Here is a 27,385-nt window from a genome sequence, read left to right as displayed (position 1 = left end):
TGAGTTTCCGTACTTTTATCACTCTCAACCTCATCCTAACTACAGATACTCCCAAGCCTCCTACAGAGGATCATTTTTTCATGCCTGATGAGTTCGAGCAGCAAAGCCGGGTGAAACGCTCAGAGATTACATCGAGCAAAGAGGGTGGTCTGAACGTGGAAACTCTGGTGGTGGCAGACAGGAAAATGCTGGAGAAACATGGGAGAGAGAACGTCACTACTTATGTCCTTACTGTCATGAACATGGTGAGCAGAGCTATCAGCAGCATTGTTATTGAGAAGACACTTTGATCCGGCATGTTCAGTGCAACATTTACTTCTTCCTATAGTTATATGCAAAGTGTTGTTGTGCTAAACAGGTCTCCAGTCTTTTCAAAGATGGAACGATTGGAAATGATATCAACATTGTTGTCGTCAGCCTCCTGCTACTTGAGAAAGATCCGGTAAGATACATACATACATACATGGGTACATACATGTACAGTAAATCCATCCATCCATCCATCCATCCATCCATCCATCCATCCATCCATCGGATCGGTCATGATACTAGAACATAACATTTATGATATGGACATCAATTAAAACAATGCAAGTCAGTTGTTGATTCAGTAACCGCTCTGATGATTTAAACCAGTAACTTGTCTTTTTTAACTATTAACTAAAAATAACTGGCTTATAAGAGTGTTTTTGAAAGTTTTTAGTCATACTGTTTGTTTTTGATTGATTTAAAAGTAATTTGTTCGGGAATCATGTTTTTATTCACTGCAAAGAATCATCTCATAAGAGTCATTAATTCAGGAATCACGCTATACTGATCATGCTGTATGATTTTGATTCACAAAAAGAATTGGCTTACAAGAGTAGTTTGTTCATGAATAGGAATAAACTGACTCACACTGTATGTTTTTGAGTGAAGTCCGTGAGGACAACTCAACAGAAATACATTTCTTGACATTATTATTTGCTTTTAAGTTATCTGTACTTAAACATTTAAGTTAATTCAATGAAAAGACCACATTAGGTCAACTCAATTAAATTGAGTCGTAAATTTCCCCATTACTCAGTTGAACTGAGGGAATCACTTTTCTCAAATCTTTTGAGTAGTCTCACCTTATTAGGGTTTACAGTGAATAATTGATACGAAATATTATTTTTATTTGCTTTTGTGCTAAATAGTGCAGGAAACACCAGTCACTTTAGCTAATTTATTACATTTGATGTGTAATGTCTTTTTTTTTTTTTTTTAAAGAATCCCAGTATTTTTTCCATTTCTTTCAAACATGACAGATGCCTGATCATTCATTACTCTTTTATCTCTCTCACCACCCCTCTGAACACTTCATCTATCTTGGTTTCACTGCTGTCAGCTGGGCCTGTCTATCAACCACCATGCAGACCAATCCCTCAACAGCTTCTGCCAGTGGCAATCAGGCCTGTTAGGTAAAAATGGCAAGCGGCACGACCACGCTATACTGTTGACGGGGCTGGACATCTGCTCCTGGAAGAATGAACCTTGTGATACCTTGGGTAAGACACTTGACATTCACCATCCAGCAGCAGAAATGGGTCATGTGTTGTGATGTCAGTGGCTAATCGAGTTGCAGGAGGCTGAATTACACAATGCCAAGGTTAGAAAGAGCTTGTGGTTGGTGATGTGTGTCCAAGTCTGCCCTCAGGCAGAGAACTTCACCTGAATGAATCCAAGAAAGCTCAAATCCACTTTGCAGTCAGTTGGCAGTTTTTTCGGTTTTTACTATAGAGGCGTCAGCCAAATGTAATGAATTCAGCTCTGAAGCTCCAAACCACAAGTATGCACTCCTTTGAATGTATGGCAAAGGGGAGAGCACTGCTTTTAAATTGCCTCTGTATGATATGAAACTCAAGCCAAAGCTTCTTCTGAGACCATGCAGTCAGAAAAATAGTCTGAAAGTAATTGGATCCTTTTTCAAATTCTATAGGTTTGAAAACATTGTGGTGTGTTTAGTGATACTTAAATCATGCATTATTGTTTTCATCCAGACCTCTTGGATTGTAATGTCTTTGTAAGCAATCAATTTGATTCACGTTCCAAACATGCATCAATGTCATTCATATATCTTCTTCTTCCACCCGTGTTTTGCTGTTTCTTTCTGTCTGCAGGTTTTGCTCCAATAAGTGGGATGTGTAGCAAATATCGTAGCTGCACGATTAATGAAGACACAGGGCTGGGTCTCGCTTTCACCATCGCCCACGAGTCAGGACATAAGTACGTTCACTCATTCTTTCATGTCCCATACAATTTCAGTTTGGGAAACCATATGCTGTGCAACAGGCAAACATTTTGTTTGTGTTTGCCGGTTGCCATTGTGATAAGGGGAAGTTTATGTTGTTCGTCTGAGACTTTGTTTTTATGACAGCCGCATTTTGAGTCCTTTAGTAGTCCTTTGGCGTATTCTCAACATAAACTGGAACAAAATCTATCCTGGAGAACTACCAGGCTGATAACATGTTATGGGATTTGTTATTCTCAGTGGTTAAAACATTTTGGTCAAATTAAATGGACACGTGCACCTCCAATGTGCATGGTGTTTGGGGCAAAATCTTCACCGGCCAACAGTCATTAATCACACATTTATTGAGGAGTGGTCATTATTAAAAAAAAAATGGCACATCGTGCAATACTGTTCATGTCTGAATTTCGTGACTGTAGTGCATATGTTTATTCTGATGCATTAATCGGTCTGATTCTCAAAGGGCTGATGAAAGTTAGCATGTAAATGTGTGAGTGTGAATCACACATTTCAGTCAGTCAGTAGAATACAGAGATTATTGAAGAGGTTTGTGGGATAAAAGAGCTTTCAGTTATAGAGGTAATGTCTCACCTGACTCAGGGAGTGGTTTCTGTCCTGAGGTTGTACATTAATAGTCTCACTGGGTAAAACTCACAATCTCCATCTCTCCCTCTTTTGCTCTCTCCTTTTTTTTTGCCCCAGTTTTGGAATGATCCATGACGGAGAGGGGAATCCCTGCCGGAAGACTGAAGGAAACATAATGTCTCCCACATTGGCTGGGAATAATGGTGTTTTCTCATGGTCTGCCTGTAGTCGGCAATACCTGAACCGATTTTTAGGGTAAACTTTCACTTCACATATAGCATTATATTCACCATCAGACAAAAGTAGCATATTAGTATATTTTAGAAATTTAATTAAACCATAATTTTGGTTGATAGATAGATAGATAGATAGATAGATAGATAGATAGATAGATAGATAGATAGATAGATAGATAGATAGATAGATAGATAGATAGATAGATATGCAATATATGTAAATACATTGAAAAAATGCATGTTAATATACAGGGGTGCACATAACTTTTTTGGTCTGGTAAGGGAGCACCTGGAGATGTTGCTTGGTACTCACACTTTGCTCTCCTCACTATCTTCCTTTCTCTTGAACATGGTAAATAATGATAATGATGTTTTTTATTTATTTATTTTTTATTAACATTAATGACACACAACAGCAAGAATATTAGGCTGCTGTCACTTTAAGACAGAATACACATGCCCAGACTGAATATACTGACACATGTCCGGTTTCTTTCTCAACTGTTTGCTAATGACATAACCAAAAGAATACTTGCTGAGACAGGTATTTTGACATAATTTTGTGGTATGTGTCCATTCAAGCGAAAGTAAACGTAAAAGAGGAATCAATTCGGTGCGCACACTTCAGGTGTGGCACAGATAACAGCTCGAGAGTCCCGATTTTCGCCTCTTCTTCCGCTTTTAAAATCGTTTGAATGTGTTAATTGGTGAGACAAAACACGTCCAAATGATAAACCTTTACTCTATGATGTTTAAATTTAGCAGTTAATCCGCGAATCACATCTGTGCCGAACCGTTGAGTTTTATCCATACGGATCACGGATTAACTGCGATCCGTTGCACCCCTAATAATTAAAGAGCACATTTATTATCATGATTGCTATCTTACCAGAGATATACCCTTAGCAACACATTGTTAAACATGAGTGAAATACCAACACCAAAACCAGCTAAGTAAGAGAACCGGTCCCCAAAAATGTTGGTACTCAAACGTGCTTCCCTCTATGTTTTCCGGTGCTTTTATTTTTACAACGCATGCGCACATGCGCACCAGTTATGTGCACCCCTGTTAATATATTACATTATTTAATAATATATTTTGATAAATTATTTATATTTAATATTTTATTTAATATATATACTGTACGTAATACAATTTTTTCCCTGTTTGAGATACATATAATAGGGTAATTTTTTAATGCCTGTTTCTATGTTCATATTTCTTTGCATGCATTGTGTTCACAGAACAGCCCAGGCTTCGTGTCTAGTGGATGAGCCCAAGCAAATAAGCCAGTACAAGTACCCTGAGCAGCTTCCAGGTCAGCTGTACGATGCCGATATACAGTGCAAATGGCAGTTTGGCTCAAAGGCCAAACTGTGCAGCCTGGACTTTGTAAAGGTAACCCATAGTTCTTCAAAATATGCTTTAAAATCTGTTTGAACACATGTTGGAATCATCAAATGACTCGTTAAACAATTCAGCTTCAATCAATCTTTTTGACAAAACGCAATGCCATAACAGAATTCACAGAGATTGAGTTCATTTGGGGTCTCAGATATTTAAATGTGCTCTAACCTGTAATGTTTGTGTATAGAGATGTAATGGTCAACACAAACACACATCGGAGCTTTGGAAAGAAAATTAACTACTGAGAGGAAACCCATTTCCTCAAAATCTACTCTAAATCTTCATTCACAGTCCATGTACAAAGGTTCAACAAAGATGGACAGGGCCCCCTTTGGCATCCGCTGTAGACTTTAGCGTCTAATGCACACATTGATATGCAAATAGTTATGCTTGGGAAATGAACATTGCGAGAGTCTATCTGTGGGATTAGCTCTCATGCTATGGACTTCCTCTTTGAGAGATCTCTGTTGCTTTTGTGCTCTTCTGAGACCTTGTACGTGCGCTGAAAAGAGTCTTGAAGGTCGACCTCGATGGAAGGCAGCTGTACATCTTAATTAAGAATGACTGTGGAGATAAAACCCAATGTTTTTGTTTTCTCTCCCACCAAGCCATCCCATCCTTGTCACAAAGTCGTTAAGATGTAATTAGCCGTGGGAGCTAGTAATGTTAGTTACCCGGTGATCCAGAGTCTAGTGTCGCTAGCTTTTGTAAACCACAACTCTCTCTCACTGTCTGCCAGATGCAATCGGGCCGTCGGCCAGGAGTGGCCGGTCTCCCAACCCCTCATCACCCACTATTATCGTTGTATTGTGGGAAGAAACAAAATGCAATGATAATAGCGTGTTTCTTTTGGGCAGCACAGTGATTGATTTTGACAGGCTTTTTTATTTGTTGGGAAAGTTGATTGGCCGTTGCTGTAGAAACAAGAGGTCAGCGTGGTGAGGTGCAAGCCAAGGAGGTTGAAGGGTTCCCAGCGGGAGTAGGCTCGTCTTTGACTGTGCTTTCTGTATGTTTGTACCCACCAGGACATCTGTAAATCGTTGTGGTGCCATAGAACAGGGCATCGTTGTGAGACCAAGTTCATGCCTGCTGCTGAGGGCACCATCTGTGGACTAGACATGGTGAGTGAGTGTTTGTCTGTTCAACCTTTTTCTGTCTGAACTCACTGAACCACCATTAAGGATGAATACAGACTGACCAGTCTCTCTCGGCATCTTTCTTCATGCACACCTGTGGTATTGTTCTCTGCTTTGTTTAAATGTTCCATAAGGATGAGTGGTCCTGCGTGTCTTTCCACTGGTTGATGGGGATGAGGGTTAGAGGTGCTGATGTGTGGGACTGTGTGGCTTGGCTGGGCCTAGTCCTGCTCTCCAGGTGTAACTCTGGGCTCCGTCCCAAACCAGCAGGCTCAAGATCTCCTCAGCAGATACACTCTCTCCTTTACTTTACATCCCCTCTCATACCTTCTCTTTTACATGAAAGAGATCAGTTTAAAAATGTAAACACATTTTTATGCCTCAGATACAAATTATTATATCACTAATTATAAGATAGTGAGATATGAGCCAAGTCTAAAATGAGATATAAAGCCACACTATGAGATATAAAGTTGGACTTGTGAAAAAAATATAAAACCAAGAAAAAGTCATAATCGCAAGATTGTGACATATAATATAACATTGCGGAATTGTAAGGTTGTAATTGCAAGATATAAAGTCACAATGTGAAAAATAAAGAAAAAATGTGGCAGGTTTTTTTTTAATATTGAACTTTTTTTCTTTTTTTAATCTTCCCTTTCATGGGAACTGTCGACGCTACGTCATATGACGTTATGGTTCCCATAACGTCATATGACGTAGCGTCTCGTTCCCTTATTCAGGGAACCAGGGTTACACAAGTAACCCGAGACGTTTTCATACATTACTGATCAAGGTGATGGCAAAAGATGGCCTTTCTTTTTCTTTCCCATTATGCAGTGGTGCCGGAGAGGACAGTGTGTCAAATTTGGTGATAATGGTCCTAGAGCTGTACATGGCCAGTGGTCAGGCTGGTCCGAGTGGTCCGACTGTTCGCGTACATGTGGTGGAGGAGTCATGTACCGAGAGAGATCATGCAACAGCCCCAGGTAACCAACAACTCAAAGTTTCAGACACTGCGCTTCAGACTCATTCAGATATTGAGATATCATCATCGTATTTTGAATGAACCATTATGCATTTGAAGAATAGGGTGTTAAATTCAGTTTGTGTTAGAGAGGAAATCCAGATAAACATGGCATTTGATTGCAAAATAAACTTTTTAAAATATTGTGCTGTGGCAGGTTGTTTATGCTCATTAAAATTGCCACTGCAGTGAGAAGTGAATGGCACTTTTTCATCATTAGGCTGCCGTGAATGGTAGATTATCTGTGAGTGGTGGAAGCACATGTGTTTTCTGACCAACTGACCCACTGCGACTCGAGATTACGCCTTGAATTTTGACACTTTGCATAATCTTGGATTAAGTGTAATCTGCCATGTCAATGGTTTACCGTTTAGTATGCCCTCTAATGAATGCACAATGTCAGCAGTATCTGCAGAGTACGCAGAAACTTACACTATATAATGATTGCAGCACCAGAAAGAATGAAAACAGAAGACATTCAAACAAACAAACAACAAAATAAATAAATACTTAAATAAATATTAAAACATTTGGCATATGCTTTTATCCAGAGCAATTTACATAGCATTTAAGGTATATAATATAAAGCAGGATTGTTCAAGATGTGAGTAGATGTAGTTTTTGTGCATTTAGGTTCAGGTGCTTCCTCTCTGTATGTGGTGGCAGGTTTATTTGAGATTGGGTTTCTATAGACCGCAGGTGGCTCTACATGTGGTTTGGTCAAGCTGATGGAACGTGGGATTGTGCTTCATCAACATCTGGCTGTCTAGAGCATCTTAACATATTTCTGTTGGAATAGGAAATACTTATAATGCCTTAGACAGCCAGACCAACATGTCTGACATGAACAGTTCCAGTAAAGAAAGCAAGAAAGCAAGAAAGAAACTATTCAAAGTGATGTGATGTGAGATGGAGAACTCAATTAAAGCCCCGCAAATACCCAGGCCAGAAAGGGTATATATGAAATATTAGATTGGGTACACATGATCTATATTATGCATTGTGATCTCATGCAATGTGCTTATGTAGAGTCCTGGTTTTGATTTAAAGATCCTTCTCATAGATGCACAACATTTAGAGATGTTGCAAAATGATTGCATTTGGAAAGCACAATTCTCGAAATACCCCATAGATTTTTTAAAAAAAAAATTTTTTTAACTGCCTATTTTGAGGCATAATTAGAAATGCGCCGATTCAGGCTGCGGTCCCTTTAATTGCTTCCGCTCTCCGCCCCCTCCCAAGCTCTCGACTCTTATCATTGCATAAACAAAGTTCAAACAGCTAATATAACCCTCAAAATGGATCTTTACAAAGTGTTCGTCATGCAGCATATCTAATCGTGTAAGTGGTATTTATTTGGATGTTTACATTTGATTCTGAATGAGTTTGATAGTGTGCTCCATGGCTAACGGCTAATGCTACACTGTTGGAGAGATTTATAAAGAATGTGTTTATGCATTATACAGACTGCAAGTGTTTAATAATGAAAATAGCGACAGCTCTTGTCTCCGTGAATACAGTAATAAACGATGGTAACTTTAACCACATTTAACAGTACATTAGCAACATGTTAACGAAACATTTAGAAAGACAATTTACAAATATCACTAAAAATATCATGTTATCATGGATCATGTCAGTTATTATCGCTCCATCTGCCATTTTTCGCTGTTGTCCTTGCTTGTTTACCTAGTCTGATGATTCAGCTGTGCACAGATCATAGACTGTAAAAAAATACAGATCCAGACGTTAATACTGGCTGCCCTTGTGTAATGCCTTGATCATGGGCTGGCATATGCAAATATTGGGGGCGTACACCCCGACTGTTACGTAACAGTAAATTCAATTTTCAATTCGATGGCACCTTTAAATTATTGATATGTTGTATTTAATTTGGAAAAAGAAATGGTGAGAATATTTTTTACCCCTCAATTACTCAGGGATAGACACTTTCCAAGTGCTTTCTGTGAGAATTTTTTCTCTCTCTTTTTTTGTTTGTTTTGTTTTTGTCCTGATTCTGTTGGTCTGTATTAGTCCAATGGCGTCTGATCCATTAAGAGAGGCTTATGGGTGCAGTGTATCTGTTAAATTCTGTTTAAGGCAGAATTTGCACTATAATCTGAGATTTTGGGGAGGTATTAGTCTCCATTTTCTCTGTTTTTGCTATCAGTGTGACCCCCCTTTGTGGTTCAATAAAAATAAGGGGATATTGTGGCTTTTCATCCTGCAGTCAAGTGAACCATGGACATTGTAACTGACTTCTCTTCTCATCGAGCATCTGTTTACACATATTTATGAGGTGCACACCATGAACATCTGCCTGCATTCTGTATGAAATTCAGAGTTCATGTGGATCAGAACATTTTATCTGTATCATTTCCCTCGGACATGATCGAGAACACTTTTCAAAAGAGGCATTTTGATGGATAAACTTCCCTTACGTCTCTCAGACAGCACCTGCAGCAGAATATGTGTTGGTATGTCTTCTGTTTGTGGCGGTGAGGTTCAAGGGGAATCCCCATACTCATCACTTCAGTATAAGGTCCTCAGGAGACAGCTGCTGAAGCCAAAGGCAAGAGATGTCATCTCACTCAAATAACATTTATCAATAAAAATGATCTGATAAATGTGCTCCCTTGACTGTATCCATCCAGCTGCCAGATTTACAGGTTCATGTGTCTTTGATATGAGTGTTTGAGAAATATGTCTCCTGGTAACAGCCTAGTGGAGATGGTTGTTGGTGGGATTGCCTTTTTGAAGTTTGTTTAGTGTACAGGAAATATTGTTAACTAGCAGAATATGGGTAGCATTAATGCACCATTACCAGAGGCCAAAGCTGAAAGAGTAGGATGCATGTATAACCACCCTCAGGACTCCGGAAAGCCTCTAACAAACAAACGATTAAATTTCATTACGTCATTGTTTGGTATTGTTTATTTATATGTGGAGGGCTCTGTTTTAATGACTTGACTTTAAAGTGGATACCTAATGGCTAACAGTGTGGGCATAATGAGGGTTTGATTAAAGATGGGAGTCTTAGTGATGGGTGATGTATTGAGAGAGTGGGATTGAGAAGGATGTGGGTCTAGGTGGGGTTTTTTGGGGGGATTCAGGAAAGCAGACAGACAGGGTGACCTTGTTTCCTCTAACGTTTGCACCCAGTGCTGCTGTTCAAAGATTTACTGTTCCCCAGTTTCAAAATAATGCTGCAAAGTCTTGTCATCAGAATGAAAGAGAGAATAATGTTCCTTTTTAATTAATTTGAGTGCAGTTGTTTCAATGTCTAATCAGAAAACCTACACTTATCCTTCTCTTTTTTCTCAATCTCTTTCTGTGCTCTGTGTGTTGTTGTAAGTGCTCTACCATATGGAGCCATAGTAAAACTCTAATAGGATCAGCCTGAAAACCTGCTCCAAAAACAAAAGCAGACATGCACAAACAGCCATCTGACAGGACTGTTAGACTATCATTGATCTCATTGACCTCTCCTGAAAAATGACACATAATTTTCCATCGCAATGTGTTTATGCTCCTATAGATCTAGAGTTCCCTGTCTCTTTCAGTCTTGAGACTTACCAAAAACAAATTAGTGACATAATAAAAAAGAAAACATTAAGTAATTGAAGCCTTCATATTTTTGTATGCCAGTTAACAGAATTTGAAGAGCGCAAGTATGAACACAACAAGGTTGTAAAAGTGAACTAATGAATAGATGAGTTTAGATTTTTTTGCCACGATGATGTTTAATGCCCCCAACAATCTCTGTAGTTCTATTTAGTCACTTGTTAAAGGATTAGTTCACTTCAGAATTAAAATTGACTAATAAATTACTCACCCCCATGTCATCCAAGATGTTTATGTCTTTCTTTCTACAGTCAAAAAGAAATTTTGGTTTATGAGGAAAACATTCCAGGATTTTTTTCCACATAGTGGACTTCACTGGGGTTGAAGGTCCAGATTGCAGTTTCAATGCAGCTTCAAAGGGCTCTACATGATCCCAGTCGAGGAATAAGGGTCTTATTTAGCGAAATGATTGGTCATTTTCCCAAAAAATAAAATTAAAATGTATAAACTTTTTAACCACAAATGCTCTTCTTGCACTAGCTCTGCGATGCGCCATGCATCACGTAATCACGTTGGAAAGGTAATGCTTGACGTAGACGGAAGTACCGATCCAGTGTCTACAAAAGCTAACATATAAAGACTGAGTCAAATGCCCTTTACAAAAAAAAAAAAAAAGGTAAAACAATGATTTTTAATTGATGATTCAAAGATTTTGAAGTTTGAAGAGAAAATGAGATAGAGGTTTTCGCCCTTCAGCGGTACTTATGTCGCGCATGACCTTTCCAACGTGATTACGTAATGCGTGGCGGAACGCAGAGCAGTAAAAGATGAGCATTTGTGGTTAAAAAGTATATCATTTTTAATTTTTTTTTTTAGAAAATGACCCATCGTTTTGCTAGAGAAGACCCTTTTTCCTCTGCTGGGATTGTGTAGAGCCCTTTGAAGCTCCATTTAAACTGCAATTTGGACCTTCAACCCAATGATAGCTGTTAAAGTCCACTATATGGAGAAAAATCCTGGAATTTTTTCCTCAAAAACCTTAATTTCTTTTTCGACTGAAGAAAGAAAGACAAACATCTTGGATGACATGGGGGTGAGTGAAGTGAACGAATCCTTAACAACTGCCTTTTTCAAGACACATAAAAGCAAAAAAACAAAACAAAAAAACAACAACAACAAAACCTATGGGGTATTACTGCTGTGTTTTATGTTCTAAGATAAAATGTGAAAATATTTTGAGCCTGTGTTAAAGGGTTAGTTCACCCAAAAATGAAAATTCTGTCATTTATTACTTACCCTCATGCCGTTCCACACCCGTTTCGGAACACAAATTAAGATATTTTAGTTGAAATCCGATGGCTCCGTGAGGCCTCCATAGGGAGCAGTGACATTTCCTCTCTCAAGATCCATAAAGGTATTAAACACATATTTAAATCGGTTCATGTGAGTACAGTGGTTTAATATTAATATTATAAAGCGACGAGAATATTTTTGGAGTGCCAAAAAAAATAAAATAACGACTTATTTAGTGATGACCGATTTCAAAACACTGCTTCATGAAGCTTCGGATCATAAATGAATCAGTGTATCGAATCTGCTGTTCGGAGCGCCAAAGTCATGTGATTTCAGCCGTTGGCAGTTTGACACGTGATCTGAATCATGATTCGATACACTGATTCATTTATGCTCCAAAGCATTATGAAGCAGTGTTTTGAAATCGGCCATCACTAAATAAGTCGTTATTTTGTTTTTTTTGGCGCACCAAAAATATTCTCGTCGCTTCATAATATTAATATTAAACCACTGTACTCACATGAACCGATTTAAATATGTTTTTAGTACCTTTATGGATCTTGAGAGAGGAAATGTCATTGCTGGCTATGAAGGCCTCACTGAGCCATCGGATTTCAACTAAAATATCTTAATTTGTGTTCCGAAGATTAACGAAGGTCTTACGAGTGTGGAACGGCATGAGGGTGAGTAATAAATGACATTATTTTCATTTTTGGGTGAACTAACCCTTTAACCACAGATCTTATTTCAGGCAAAAACCCATTCAAATGATTCATTAAAATAATATAAAACTCTTTAGAGTTATTTGTTCGATAGGTCACTCTGTATGTTTGTTTTCACTGCAGCTGAACGCACCACCATTCTACTGACCCACTTATTCCCATTCTTCAACCCACCAGCAGGTCATGACCCACAGTTTGAAAATGCCTGCTCTAGACAATAGAAGTATGTTGTAAGTTTTGAGATTAACAGCTATTCGTTTATTTCACTGTGTGTGTTTTCCTCATGCTTACTGTGTTTGATCAACATGCATATAGATGATGAGTGATTTTCAAGACTCATCTGTTCTCTCTGTGAGCGGTTTCCTAACCTCAAGTGTGAACATGCAATAAAAGGCTAAAGGCCAGAGACTACAAGAACATGCACAGACACACACACACACACACACACACATTGCACAGTCCTTTGCTTTGAGGTTAGGCTACAAGAGGGTACCCGAGAGTCTTCCACTTTAAAACATGCAGCCGTGCCACAAGCATGCCTCCGCTCTCACAGCCTCAGTTACAGGAGATGCAGGAAAGATGGTGACTGTCTGCTTCATGTGGCACTCGCTGGCATTCCTGTGGCATTGGGAGGAGGCTGCCGCTCTTCTCCAGCCTCCAGCTGCCTCAGGGTGACGGTGCGAACACACAGTCCAGAGCCTGAGAGCTGGCCTTTTATGATATCCAGCCTTGTGTGCAACAGTTGGTCATTACAGGTTTCAAAGAATAAAGATGAATGAATGAATTTTCATGCTGGTCCAAGCAGGTTTATGTTAATGTGGTGGTTGTATTTTTGTTGGATTAGCATAGTGATGTTGTTCACCTGAAAAAAAGTTCATAGTAGTACCTTAAGAGAACAGAGCCTATTAGTACTCTAAGGTACTAAAATGCACCTTTTAAGGGTAGATAAGCTGTGAGGTTGTCCTTTTAAGGGTACTGCCCCAGTGACAAGCTGTTGTATTCCTAAAGTTACATTTTTTCTGACAGTGTAGTTACCAGCATCCAAAACAAAACATTTTCAACAGGTTTCCCATTTGAATGCAATGGGGATCAAGTTTACTCAGATTACAAAATGTGTAAAGTAGATCTGCACAGCTGTGTGTCAAAATTCAAAATTCAAAAATCATTGCTGTTGAAAACACAAGTGAGTCCAAGTCATGAATGAAATTGCATCCCAAACACTTTATATCTTTTACAGCTGTCAGTTGGGATGTGTTTCAGTCAGACACATCACAGATAACGCACAAAGACATTCTCTTAGTGCAGATGCTAATGCACATCGTATGAAATGTATCTCACCAGCCCCTCTTCCAAAAAATACTGAATGGCTGTCATTCCACTCGCATGTTGAATGCTTGCTCAGGCACATCTGTTTCTTCTCTTCTTCTCTCTCTCTTTCCCTGCTTCCATGTTCGCTTGTGCTAATTGCTGGTTGTTTCACCCAAGCCCACAGCACAACGGCAAGTTCTGCCAAGGCCCCAGTCGACTGCACCAGCTGTGTAACACCAAGCCATGCCAGCCCAATGGAGTGGACTTCAGAGCTCAGCAGTGCGCCGAGTACAACAGCAAACCCTTCAGGGGATGGTACTACAAATGGAAGCCATACACCAAAGTGGAAGGTATGGGAGATATTTGGGCCTTTATGCATTAATTACAAACAAAAGCAAATGTCTCATTACCTTTTTCCCCACCAGCGTTTTTTTTTTTTTTTTTTTTTTTTTTAAGTTGCCAGCCACCACCAGCATTTTTGATCATTTTCACAGAACTTTCATTTGCCTCCAGAATATTTTTTATATGATTATCTGAACATGCAATATATCAAAAGAAATAACAGAGCCTCTGCTTAAAAAATAAATAAATAAATAAATAAAAAATCTAGCTTCATGCAAGCAACATTTAGAACAATAAGCTGAGAAAAGCATGTTTTTGTCAAAAACTACGTCCAGATCAGATTCAGAACAATGATCAAAACACAGATGGAGTAGATTGCTTCCATCAACACCCCCAAAGCTTGCACAGTCCTATAGCTTGTCCTGGGTCAACGTTTCATTCAGTAATATTAGGCAGTTTTGATTTATATGCTGTTTAATGATCATGTTATTTTACATGTGCATAAGCAATGTTTTTATGGCTTTTTTGGCTTTTTTTTATAATATTTTTTATATAATATAATATAATATAATATAATATAATATTTTATGTTTTTTGAGAGTCTCTTTGCTCAACAAGGCTGCATTATTTGATCAATAAATACAGTAAAAACAGTGATATTGTGAAATTTTATTACAATTTAAAATAGCTATTTTCTATTTTAAAATATTTTAAATAAAATGTATTCCTGTGACAGGAATGAATTTTCAGCATCATTTTTCCAGTCATCAGTGTCAGATGATCCTTCAGAAATCATTCTAATATACTGATTTGGTGCTCAAAAAAAAAAAAAAAAAGTAGTATTATTTTCAATGTTTAAAAAAAAAAAGTTTTACTGTTTAATATTTTTGTGGAAACGGTGATACATTTTTTTTCTGTATTCTTTGATGAATAAAAAGTTCAAAAATCATTTATTTGAAATAGAATTTTAATCTAACATTGTAAATGTTCTATAAATATAATGTGTCCTTGCTGAACAAAAGTAATTAATTCTTTCAAAAAAATCTCACTGACTTATGATATATGCAACCTTGTCAGACAAATTCTTACAACAAACCTCTAAAAACATTCATCCTAGACCTTGCCTACTTTTTAGGGTTTTAATACCCTCTGATATCTGACTCAGCTAAAACAGGTGTGTTTTTAAATAGTAATCATGCCCATTCGTTTCTGACAATATGTATTGAGATTGTTACATCAGACAAACATATTCCACCCAAGCGATTCATCTCACCTAATGTGTGTTTACTGAGCTGTGGATGGATTTGGACTGGAAACATGTAGCCACTCGTTCTGTGAGCGCAGTGCACTGATCAACCTGGTAGGCAGGTTTGGACCTGAAAAGGACCCATTGAGTCTGTTTATGTATTTGGGCTTTCTTATGAGTTAACGGCTTGGGAGTAAAAAAAGGGAAAGGATAAGAACATTTAGGTACTACCCTGCCAGTTTTCTTAAAACTGATGAGAAGGACTAGCGAGGAGATGCTGAGCTGTCTCCTGGGGTATCCAGGGGTGTCAGTGGGGTAATTGGAGCTCCGTGCTCTAATCAGTAGATCATGTCTGACCTTGCGATACTTTCAGTGACTAGTACAGGTGTTAGGAAGCACTTACCCCTGTTTGACTGGGATTTTTGGCATTAGATCAAATTGGATTAACCACTGACGTCTTCTGTTGATAAGTTTCACTTGCCGTTTACTTTTAGGGGAATTAATCAGAATTAAGCTTTTGTTGTTAAATTTTTACTATTGTTTGGTTTCCCTTTCAGCTGCGCCTTTAAATCTGTAACATCATTGTGGTTTTACAGAACTCAAATGAAGTGATTTACTTTGAAGTAAAAGCACAAGAATTATGATCCAATATGTTCCTGATAGAAGGACAAAAATCTAAATCTAACAGTTCATACTGTGCTGCTGTATTGAATAAGCCTGAGTCTGTTTCTTCTGACTGAGAAGTGTGGATGCAGATACATCTTTGATAGGTCCATATTTTTCTCTCGGTGGGAGATTTGGATAGAGCCGCCCCCTCTTGCATTCCAGCTTTATGGGCCCATTTGTAACAGAGTTTAAAATTTTAGTGTAACATGGGTTTTGTGGGTATGTTCTGTACAACATGGTGAGTCTTCCAGTTGCTTCATGGCCAACCACACACAGCTTACACATGCCCAGTAATTAGCACTAGACAGTAGTACACATTTTCATTGTGTCTGCTAGGAATAAAAAATGCATGATATGATTATTTTATTTTATTTTATTTTATTTTATTTTATTTTATTTTATTTTATTTTATTTTATTTTATTTTATTTTTTATTTTATTTTATTTTGTTTTATTTTATTTTGTTTTATTTTATTTTATTTTATTTTATTTTATTTTATTTTATTTTATTTTATTTATTTTATGCAATGCAATGCAATGCAATGCAGAAATTTGTGTTTGAGCATTCCAGTACTCAAACTTAAACTACTCGACCTACTAAATGTGATATATGGTAATCATTCATTTTTCTGGGTTTGTGCATGTGTCTCAAAGAATTGTTTTCCATTTCACATAAATGTCCACCTGCATTTTGTCTGAAAAATGTCCGTAAGATCATTGCTTCATATATGTCCTCATGCGTGAAACTTTATAGCAGCATGCTGAGTGTACCAGTGGACAGATCTAGAAGAAGATCTAACATAAAAGCTAATGACCCTATTCCTCTCCTATCTAGAAGAGGACATCTGCAAGCTGTACTGCATTGCTGAGGACTTTGATTTTTTCTTCGCTATGTCCAGCAAAGTCAAAGATGGGACGTCTTGCTCTGACTACAAAGGAGGCGTGTGCATTGATGGGATATGTGAGGTATGTGAGGAGATGCAGATTCTGAGATATACGAGTCATATATCTGGCATCACATTTACCACTGATTTTCCATTGGTTTTCAGTTGATTGACATGTGCATTTTGTTATATTCAATAGGCCCAATGGGCTAAATTGAGAATGTCAGTTTGAAAATTTCATTTTAATAACTTTTCTTGTGTAGCCGGTGGGCTGTGACCAGGTGTTGGGATCAAAGGCCGCTCTAGATGCCTGTGGGGTGTGTAAAGGAGACAACTCCACCTGCAAGTTCTACAGTGGCCAGTACACCCTTCAGCACAGAGCCAATGGTAAGGTGCTTGTAGAGGGTGTTCTTTTCATACCTTTCATACCTTCTGATCTTCTCGGGCAAATGTTGTGTTGCTTAACATTTTTTGGAAACCTTGATAATTTTTTTTTTCAGGATTTTTTGAAGTTCTTAAGAATAGCATTTATTTGAAATATTTTAAATGGTTTTACTGTCATTATTGAACAATTCAGTGCATCATTTCTCAATAAAAAATATAAATTTCTTTAATAAAAAAAAAAAAAAAAAAAAAAAAAAAATTCTTACTGACCCCAAACTTTTGAATGGTAGTAAGAGTGTAAGAGCCAGTAAATGGACTGAATTTTGGGCAGGATTGTAATTAGTTGGAACTTGATTGTTCTGATTTGATCCAAATAGTTTTAGAACAAGTGGCCTATAATGAAATAAAATATTTTCACAGAGACTAAAATTAAATTAAATAAAAATCTTGCAGTACACACAAGTCTGTAGGCCACTTTAGAGCTCCTTTCCTCACTCAGACCTAACAGAAGGTGGCAATGAATTTTTTAGAGCACTTACACAGCAAGAGCTCTGCAGTCTGGCACCTCATCGCTCTCTTCTGACTAAAGGATGTGATAATGCATTACCTCAAAGATGCCTGTTCCCTCTGGGCCTAAAAAATGCATAAACTGCAAAAGTGAACAGACATGGCAAACCTATTTCTCTTTTTTCTCTCTCTTCAGAGTATTATCCCGTTGTGATGGTTCCTGCTGGAGCGAGGAGCATCAGGGTGCAGGAGATGGAGATCTCTACCAGCTACCTGGCTGTCCGCAGCCTGAAGCGTGGCACTTACTACCTGACGGGGGATTGGACAGTAGACTGGCCGGGCAAATTTCAGTTTGCTGGCACTACATTCAACTATCAGCGCTCTTTCAACCGGCCTGAGACCTTGTACGCCACAGGCCCCACTAATGAGACCCTGCTCTTTGAAGTGAGTCACCCCCGTCCCCGTCTGGCCTGACACCTGTTAGTGAATTAGCCATGACAGGGTCTTGGCAAGAGCACCATGGCCATTCGGTCAGATGAAAACAAGGCTGAGGGACAGTGGGTGGGCAAGAGAGATGAGAAACAAATGAGGGAAAGATAGAGAGAGAGACAGAAAAGAAGGCACACAAATGAGTCAAACGGGGAGACTAACGCCTCTGTTTGGGATTAATTGCAAGCCAGAGCCGACATGGTCATTGTGACTTTCATCTTCAGTATGTGGAGATTCAAGATCAAATGGTGCGACACTGTGAATGGCACTAAGCTTTGAACTCGCTGCACTGTGTGCTCTTACTAATGGGCAGCACAGGGCACCTCTTACATGATGAGTATGGGTTGAGAAGACCTTTGAGGTTAAGTCATAGTAGGGGCGCTTCATATTATCTGCACAAATCTGAAGTGCAGATGGGAAAGGGAGATAATTAGATTTCAGAAGAATCATTTAAACCTTTATACCATTGTGTTCTACTGTAGTAGATCAGTTCTGTGGGATGATATGTAATATTATGCTTGTTCTCGGAAAGAGATTTTGCTCTTCCATGCACAGCAGTATATATCCATTACAATTAGAAATGGATTTGGTCCCACTTTATATTAGGTGGCCTTAACTACTATGTACTAAATTCATTTGATACAATGCACTTATTGTGTACATACAGATTTTTACATTGTACTTATATTTATAAATACCTGCATGTAATTACATCTGTAATTACTTTTTTGTAATTACATTTATAATTACACTGTTGATCCATCCCTTACACCTTATACCTACCCATACCACCAAACCTGTCCCTAACCTTACCTGTATCCCACCTCAATATCATAAAAAGTGTTTTGCAATTCAATATGAACACAATAAGTAAATACTTATTTTTGATGTAAGTACATAGTGGTTAATGCCACCTAACATAAAGTGGGACCATGGATTTTGTTACCAGACCAAGAAGAAAATGTGAGAAAACAACTTTCATGTCTATCTCTGAAAAATAACTTTGCTTATATTGAGGTTAAGGGACAAATAAATTGAGATCTTGTCAAGATTTCAAGTAGAAGACGTTTATTAAATCAAGATGTAGAGAAAATTAAGTTATGGTGACTAAAATATAGAATAATGAACAGCTCAATAATAATGCTGCTGAATATTTTCTGAAATCTTTGTTGTAACCATCGTAAGATGTTAATAAGTCAATTGAACTCTAAGTAAGGTGAACATGTTTGGATGTCTTTCTGTTGTTCACTTGCCAGATACAACAAATGCACATACATTAGGTAGGCTACATAAAATCTTTGCAATCATATGTCCAAATTTCTTTTGTTACCAACACTTTGGTCTTGATAGGATTGCAGGTGGTGTTGTGTAAGATAGCTGTACAAAAGTTAGACATGTACACTTTCATTTTTTATCTTATTTACTGGACTTTGATCTGCACTGTACTCCACCTGTGAGTTACGTGCATGTAGCATTCCCCTTTATCCTACATGCCCCCTGTTCATTACATTTTCCCCAGGGTGGGCAGTGGCAGCTGAGGTCTGATTTGCAGATGAGTTGGCATTAATCTCTCTAAGTATGCTCTGTAATTTAAAAAAGAAGAGGAGGGTAGAGAGAGATTAAAAGATTAAGATTTCTGCAATTGAACTCAGTAGATCAGAGAGGCTTGGGGTCGTAATTCGAGGGAAGCAGCTGGTCAATTATGCTTGACTGGATCTCTCAGTCTACTCTGCTTCTTCAGCTTCAAGACCCTTATTGAACTCCAAGGAAAATGCACTTGAAGAAATGTCAATTTACACTTTGACTTGGTTCAAGAACTTGTAATCGGCTCAGCAAGGTGGATTGAGAGGCACTAGACAAGACATATCAGAACGGTTCCCTTCAAACTTGACATGCTTCATGGAAACACCCTTTTAAGATTCATTTAGGTATTGACATTCTTGTAGCAGTCCTGTAGCAAGCAGATCCGGACTGAACAGAAGAAATTACCCAGAGAAGATTTCCACATCAAAGAAGGTGGAACCCTGGAGAATACCTACCTATTGCGTAATCGCCATGGACCAATTGTAGCTTGAAGGGCAAACTTTTCCAGAAAGTTCAGTGTATTTTGAAAAACCCAAAACCAAACTCCAAATGAACTTGAACTCATTAGGGCTTTTCAAACTGCACTTAACTCTGGGTTATCGTCGTTCTAAACACTGCTTTTAACCCCAGGTAAAGGAATGTTTTACACTTGCAATTTAGAAGCAGGGTTAGCACCGCTTTTTACCTGGTGTTAACTCTGCATAGCGGTGCCAAACTTGTAAAGTGTGAAAGGATGCGGTGTTAGAATGTTACAGCTAGATGCTTAGCAACGGATAACCAGTAGCGTGCCTCATATTCACATGCTTTAGATAGTCACAGAAACACTGCACATTGTATATACACAGTAAATTCAGCATTTGAGAGGAAAAATGTCAAATGCTGGAGGAAAACGTGACCATTTGAGTGAAGAAGAGACTGTTTCATTCTTACCTTTATAGTCCGAAATGTCCATTCAGTATAAACTTAATAGGACAGTCGGCAATACGAGGATGCGCAATGCTAGAGCTTGGTAAACAGGTTGTGTGCTGCGTTTATGACACTGACACCACAAATATGCAAATAACCCAGGTTTTAGGAATGTCCAATGTGGAATGTCAGGTTATGAATACCCAGGATTAATTGTTAACCCTGGGTAAATTATGAGCAGTGTAAAACGCGAAGCAAGATAACCCAGGATTCCATTTACCTGGGGTTAGAATGACCCAGGATTAACTATTTCAAGTGTGAAAAGCCCTATTGTATCAGTGGGCAGTTGTGGCCTAATGGTTAGAGAGTCGGACCTAACCCAAAGATTGCGGGTTCCAATAGTAAATGTATATGGGGGGAGTAAATGAACAGTGTTCTCTTCCACTCTCATTACCCACAACTGAGGTGCCCTTGAGCAAGACACCTAACCCCCAATCGCTCCCCAGGAGTCACTGCTCTGGGTGTGTGTTTACAGTGTGTGTTTGTGTTACTCACTGCTGTGTGTGTGCACTTGGATGGGTGAAATGCAGAGCACATATTCTGAGTATGGGATACCATACTTGGCTACATGTCACTTCACTCTATTTATTTATGTATTTATTGTGGCCTGATTTTTTTCAAAATTCCATCACACCAGTATATTCTTCGAAGTATATCGGGGCCTTTAGATGTGGTATTCATGCTCCCATTCATCAGTCTTTCATCTGCTAATTTTTCTTCATGATGGGAGGAACTTCTACAGGGCACAGATGGATTCTTGTGTAGTAACCCTATACTCGGAGTGCTTGATAATGAACCTGTCTTGGTGCTGTTCAACAGAGTTCAGTAATTGCCCCAGATTTTCCATAATTACTTAGAATGACTAGGGTGAAAGATAGTGAGGGGACATCTAGCGCGAGAATGGGGATAGAAGCATGCAATGAAGCTTTTATTGCAACGTAAGACAATATAAGATACAAGGAAGCAGTATTTGGACAGGGAATGATGCTTGCATGTTGAGTTGATATTCAAAATTGTGATTCTTGTTGCATGTTAAGACTGAAACTCTAGACTTCCTATATCAGAGCACAGACATGGTGCAATGGATTCATGTGGGTCTTGACCCTGGATCAGAAGAGCTAGAGTTTCTCCAAGTCAGATGGCTAGCCGGATCACAGATGGATCAGAGACCTCCTCCTGAGCCTGATTCTGGAATAGCTGCACTGTGTTCAGTGCCAACTGTAAATCTGGACCAGCTTTGAACAGGCTAGCGTGCAGGGTCTCATGGATCGCTTCCAGGGCAATAGCCTTGATGCTTGGAAGGAAAATTCAGCCTAAAAGTTTGCTAACTTGCCACTGTCTTTGGATATATACTTGTTTTAGTTCCTCTAGAAGTTCTCTAACCTTCAAACTCCGCCTTTCTTTGATTCACACAATACCTTCTGATGTTCTGTTGATAGATGCTTTGCCCCTCTACAGGTCTCTTGTATCTCATTGAACAAAAAAAACATGAATGCACATATATTCATGCCTCTCCACCCTTAATATAAAACATATAGTCAAGACACTAAACTGAACTGAAGTTTGGCGAGTAACGATATTGGATGGTTTTAGCTAACCTGATAATCTGAATGGTTGAAGAGCATCTATTGTGTTTATTGTGACTGATTTAAGGTTAATCTTCCCACATCAGCAGCAGTCCGCCACACTCTTCCTGTTCAAAACATTAACTCACTGAGGGTAAATCCATAGTAATTAGAGGTTGGGTGGCATCTGCCTAATCCACTACTTCAGTTTGCACTCTTACTTACGAGAAATTTGGGCTGCCATGCAATTACTGCTGGCATGTGTAAACACTGCTGCAACTCTTCAGTGAGTGCAGTGACCCTTAGTATTCAATCCTTGTTTAGCTGATTTGTTTGTACTTTCTATATATAGTTTGGTGGTTTACCAGTTCCAGTGAATTTAGTGTCATTGCATTTTTTATTACAAATAGTCTGAGGAAAATCGCCATGTGGCAAAGCCTAAGTAAAAACAAAGCTCCTCTTCTTGTCTGAGGGCTTTTCCACTCCATTAGAATTATCCTCAGGCCGTCCTCAATGGCCCTGGGCACAGATTTAGTGTGAAACCTGCTGAACTTCCTCTGTGGTCTAGTCTTACATGAATGACTATAACATCTTCTCCAGGAACAGCCATCAAAACTATACTATAACCTAATGAAACATAAACTAACTATTACCTAATGAAACATAAACTTTGATGTAAATTGGCCCGGGAAATTAAGTCTCACTGAACACCACTATATGAAAATATTCAGATTCACCCAACCCACAGTTTGGTTGACTTGTGCCATTTTCCAAGCTGACAAGCTTCAGTTCAAACACATAGACAATGTAATTCAAACATCCCTCCAGTGTAGCGTCACTAGGAACACTGTGGTGTCATCTCTCAGTCCCAGTGGAGCCACAAAACAGCACCAGACACTCTGGCACCTTCTCCCTTGCTGAAAAACGAGAACATTAACAAGACATTCAGCATCAAATTCAATTTCTTTCAGATGGAAATAATAATTTAGGTGTTTGAAAATGTTATGCAAATGACTGATATCATGCAGATAAATGGTAATCAGAGGGCTTCGGGTTTGTGACCTTGCTCCAAAAGACGGAGTATTTAATTCTTCAAATATTTTATTTCAGTTTGTTTCATGAATACCACAGTTTGGGGTCAGTAAGACTTTTTTATGCACTTGAAATAAGGTTCTTATATTTACCACGGCTGGATTTATTTGATCAAAAATAAAAGTAAAAATGAGTAAAAGTAAAAAATAGTAAAATTGTGAAGTATTATTACAATATATCTAATAATAACAACTGTTTTCTATTTTAATATATTTTTTAAAATCTGTGATTGCAAAGCTGAATTTTCAGCAGCCATTACTCCAGTCTTCAGAGTCACATGATCCTTCAGAAATCATTCTAATATGCTGATTTGCTGCACAGGAAACATTTCTTATTATTATCAATGTTGAAAACATTTGTGCTGCTTGATATTTTTTGTGGAAACCGTGAAACATTTTGATTCTTTCATGAATAGAAAGTTCAAAAGAACAGCATTTATTTGAAATAGAAATCTTTTGAAAAATTATAAATTACTTACTCTCCTTGCTGAAAAATATTCAGTTTTTCAACTGTTTAAATAGTAGTGCATACTTGGATAGACAGAAACCTGATTATACTGACCTGTGATCATCTCTCCTCTACAGATTCTTCTTCAGGGTAAAAATCCCGGTGTATCATGGGAGTATACTCTACCCCATCCAGAGAAGAAGCACAACTACACCTGGTCTGTGGTGCGCTCTGACTGCTCAGCACCTTGTGCTGGGGGTGAGTTGATGCCAAATGCACTGTAAATGTTTGTTTTGTTGGCTAAAGTGTGAGAGAGCGGAGAGTTTCTGTGCTTGTGTGTTGTTGAGGAAGGAAGTGTATGAGTGTGTTTGTCCAGGTCCATCAAACGCACCTTTGTGAGCAGGACAGAAAGACAAAAGTGCGCCCCTCCTTCCCTTCAGACCTCCCAATCTCATTGGCTCATCTCTGTGGTAGTGGCTCCTCCATTCACAGTCAGTTGTCTGAGTGTTAGTGGTAGACAGACAGCACTATGACATGCCCAGAGCACAGATCTCTATCTGCGCTCTCACACAGTTTCATTCATGCTTTTCTTTAGAGCAGACCTCTGTGCAGCCCCTCCTGGCCTCTCACACTGACAGAGGCCTGGCTTTGTTTGCCTCAACAGAAGCCACACTACAGTACTGCCATTCATCCTGAGCTCCCATAATCCCCAGAAAGACCATTCACCGACAGTGTGCTTCAAGCTTTCCTTTTCAAAAGATTGCTCTGAGGATGCATTAGTTTATCTCATGATAAATACGATTGTTAGGAGAGATGGATCTCTATAACATGTCCAAAGAGAGTAGATGCAGAGTGTTTGTACTTATCCCTATGTATCTCTTTCTAACTCTCTCTCAGGTCGGGTCTCGACGAAAGCAATTTGTCTGCAGGATCAGCACATGCAGGTCAACTCTTCGCTCTGCAACCCTCAGACCAGACCTGTAGTGGGCTCTCACCTGTGTAACACACAGCCCTGCCCTGCCTAGTAAGAGTCTGTGTGTGTGTGTGTGTGTGTGTGTGTGTGTGTGAGTGTGTGTGTGTGTGTGTTTTGCAAAAATGCACTGGTAGTTAAATTGCAATTGTTGGAAACTTCAGAATTACAATTCATAGAAAAGAAAGTTAAAGAGTTAGTTCACCCAAAAATGAAAATTCTGTCATTAATTACTCACCCTCATGTTGTTCCACACTCGTAAAATCTTCGTTCATCTTCGGAACACAAATTAAAATCCGATGGCTCAGTGAGGCCTGCATTGGCAGCAAGACAATTAACACTTTCAGTTCCCAGAAAGCTACTAAAGACGTATTTAAAACAGTTCATGTGACTACAGTGGTTCAACCTTAATGTTATGAAGTGACGAGAATACTTTTTGTGTGCCAAAAAAAACCAAAATAACGACTTTATTCAACAATATCTAGTGATGGGCGATTTCAAAACATTGCTTCATGAAGCTTCGAAGTTTCACGAATCTCTTGTTTCGAATCAGTTGTTCAGAGTGTGTATCAAACTGCAAAAGTCACGTGATTTCAGTAAATGAGGCTATGTCATGAGTGTTTTGAAATTTCAATGGTTCACCACTGGGTGGCGTGACTTTGGCAGTTTGATGCACGCTCCGAACCACTGATTCGGAAAAAAAAAAGATTCGTAAAGCTTCGAAGCTTCATGAAGCAGTGTTTTGAAATCACCCATCACTAGATATTGTTGAATAAAGTCATTCTTTTTAAAAAAAATTTATTCTCATCGCTTCATAACATTAAGGTTAAACCACTGTAGTCACATAAAACTGTTTTAAATATATCTTTAGTACTTTGGGCATTGAAAGTGTTAATTGTCTTGCTGGCAGTACAGGCTACATTGAGCCTTTTTTTAATTTATTTTTTCATAATTAGTGTTCCAAAGATGAACAATGGTCTTATGGATGTGGAACGAGATGAGCGTGAGTAATTAATGACAGAATTAATTCATTTTGGGGTGAACTAACCCTTTAATGTATTAAATATAAAAGATAATATATAAAACATACATACAAGACTTAAAGTTACGATGTAACAGAAGTAGAGCCATTCCCCCATCCACCAATTCACAATAAGAATAATAACATGCATTTAGAAAATAGATTCATTTCAAATAAGTTTTTTTTTAAGTTTAATTTGCAATTTGCAATTCTACACCATATTCATAAATTGGAATGGAATTTAAAAAGCATTCTTAGTTCAATTCTCAGTGGTTTAAACCCAGCTCTCCAGCACTATTGGTGCCCTGGTGTGTCTGTCTGAAATCAGCTGTGGTGGCTTCAGCGTGAGCAGAACTCAACTTAAAGCTCTGAAGATTCACGTTCTTCCTCTGGTTCTCCTCTCTGTTTTATTCCTTAAAGAAAACAGGATTAACATAGCCTCCAGACAGGGACTGACTGCTCCCTCACTGCCCAAACTCCAGCTCCAAGCCACAGCCTGCCACACACGCACCTCTTAAATTATACAAACACAAACCCACATACACACATAGGCATCCCAGCCTTCTCAATAAGGGATATATTCACACAAATACTAGTCTTTCGTTCTGTCTTGTCTTTTTGTTGACTGCAGTGAAATACTATTCAAATATTCCAACAATTGGAGTCATATTTATCAAAGACTCCCACTATATTATGAGTGAAAAGGATAATGTTATATTTGGAAATGAGGAGGATAAATGGAAAAAAGGCACTCAACAAAAGACATGCTTAATGATCTTTTTGCATGGAAAAAAAAAGAGAAAGAAAAGCAGGGACTGTCTCACGAGGGACCATGGGAAAAACATTCTCAGCCTAGGTGTCAGAAACCTCCTCTGGGCTCTGGAGACTATGAAAGGAGCTGCTCAAAACAGCCTTTCTCTGGGTGTCTCAAAGCTGAAGTCAATCTGCCGGTCTATCTTCCTTTTGAGCGTCCTGCTGCCATTCTTACAAGAGCAACACTCAACTTGACTTGATTTACTGATCTCTTGCCTTACAGAGGCATCTACATACCCAGCATCCTTCACTTGCAAGGGTGAAAGGCATTGACACACCATTTTGGCACTCAGATAACAAATCACCCCTCCTGGCTTTCCTCCCTCCATCCTTCTCGCTCTCTCTTTCTCCCTGGCCTTACATCGTGTGAAATGTTGGCTGCGACCGATTATAATGTGCAGGCTATGGCGAGGCTATGCTAAAAGGGGAAATCAGGACCATATGATTGTTTCCTTACAGCAACAAGCTCTAACCGATTTGGCTTGTCCCATTCAAAGCCTGACAAATAGTCCAATAACAGTGTAATTGAAAACAACGGCAGGGTTGACGGGAGAGCAGCATGTCTGCGGCGGTGCTGGATATGTGGAGACAGACTGCACAGGTTTCCATCACTCACCACCAATGTCTGTCTGTAACCCTATGACACTTTAACTTGTTGAGCAGAGGTACTTTGATTACCAGTAGAGATTACCAGTGATCCCAGACTCCTTCAGTTGGCGACACACCTCATTCCAGTGGCGGACTGGGACAGTAAATCAGGCCGGGAATTTGACTCCACCCCAGGCCACCTCTGCTGCTGCAGTCACCAGCACCAAATTCATGTGTCCACCAGCCTGCTAAACTTATAGGGTAACCCTGT

The 27,385-nt window shown here is 38.8% G+C and overlaps 1 protein-coding gene across 2 annotated transcripts in view; it reads left to right on the top strand.

Moving 5' to 3' along the window:
- Nucleotides 1–27,385, top strand: part of adamts18 (ADAM metallopeptidase with thrombospondin type 1 motif, 18) — a 62,463-nt gene that overhangs the window by 21,360 nt on the left and 13,718 nt on the right. For both annotated transcript variants that reach the window (XM_048184701.1, XM_048184702.1), the window contains 14 exons: nt 46–245; nt 359–442; nt 1,370–1,529; nt 2,142–2,247; nt 2,975–3,112; nt 4,339–4,492; nt 5,527–5,622; nt 6,478–6,626; nt 13,729–13,901; nt 16,640–16,770; nt 16,952–17,075; nt 17,776–18,023; nt 23,860–23,980; nt 24,620–24,746. In XM_048184701.1, coding sequence (XP_048040658.1) covers nt 46–245; nt 359–442; nt 1,370–1,529; nt 2,142–2,247; nt 2,975–3,112; nt 4,339–4,492; nt 5,527–5,622; nt 6,478–6,626; nt 13,729–13,901; nt 16,640–16,770; nt 16,952–17,075; nt 17,776–18,023; nt 23,860–23,980; nt 24,620–24,746 — 2,011 coding nt within the window. The remainder of the gene's footprint in view (nt 1–45; nt 246–358; nt 443–1,369; nt 1,530–2,141; nt 2,248–2,974; nt 3,113–4,338; nt 4,493–5,526; nt 5,623–6,477; nt 6,627–13,728; nt 13,902–16,639; nt 16,771–16,951; nt 17,076–17,775; nt 18,024–23,859; nt 23,981–24,619; nt 24,747–27,385) is intronic.

The sequence above is a fragment of the Megalobrama amblycephala genome, linkage group LG3 (genome assembly GCF_018812025.1).
Source record: "Megalobrama amblycephala isolate DHTTF-2021 linkage group LG3, ASM1881202v1, whole genome shotgun sequence".
In the NCBI taxonomy this organism is placed as follows: domain Eukaryota; kingdom Metazoa; phylum Chordata; class Actinopteri; order Cypriniformes; family Xenocyprididae; genus Megalobrama; species Megalobrama amblycephala.
Note: the sequence above shows the minus strand (reverse complement) of the source record. Positions and strands in the feature narration are given on the sequence as shown.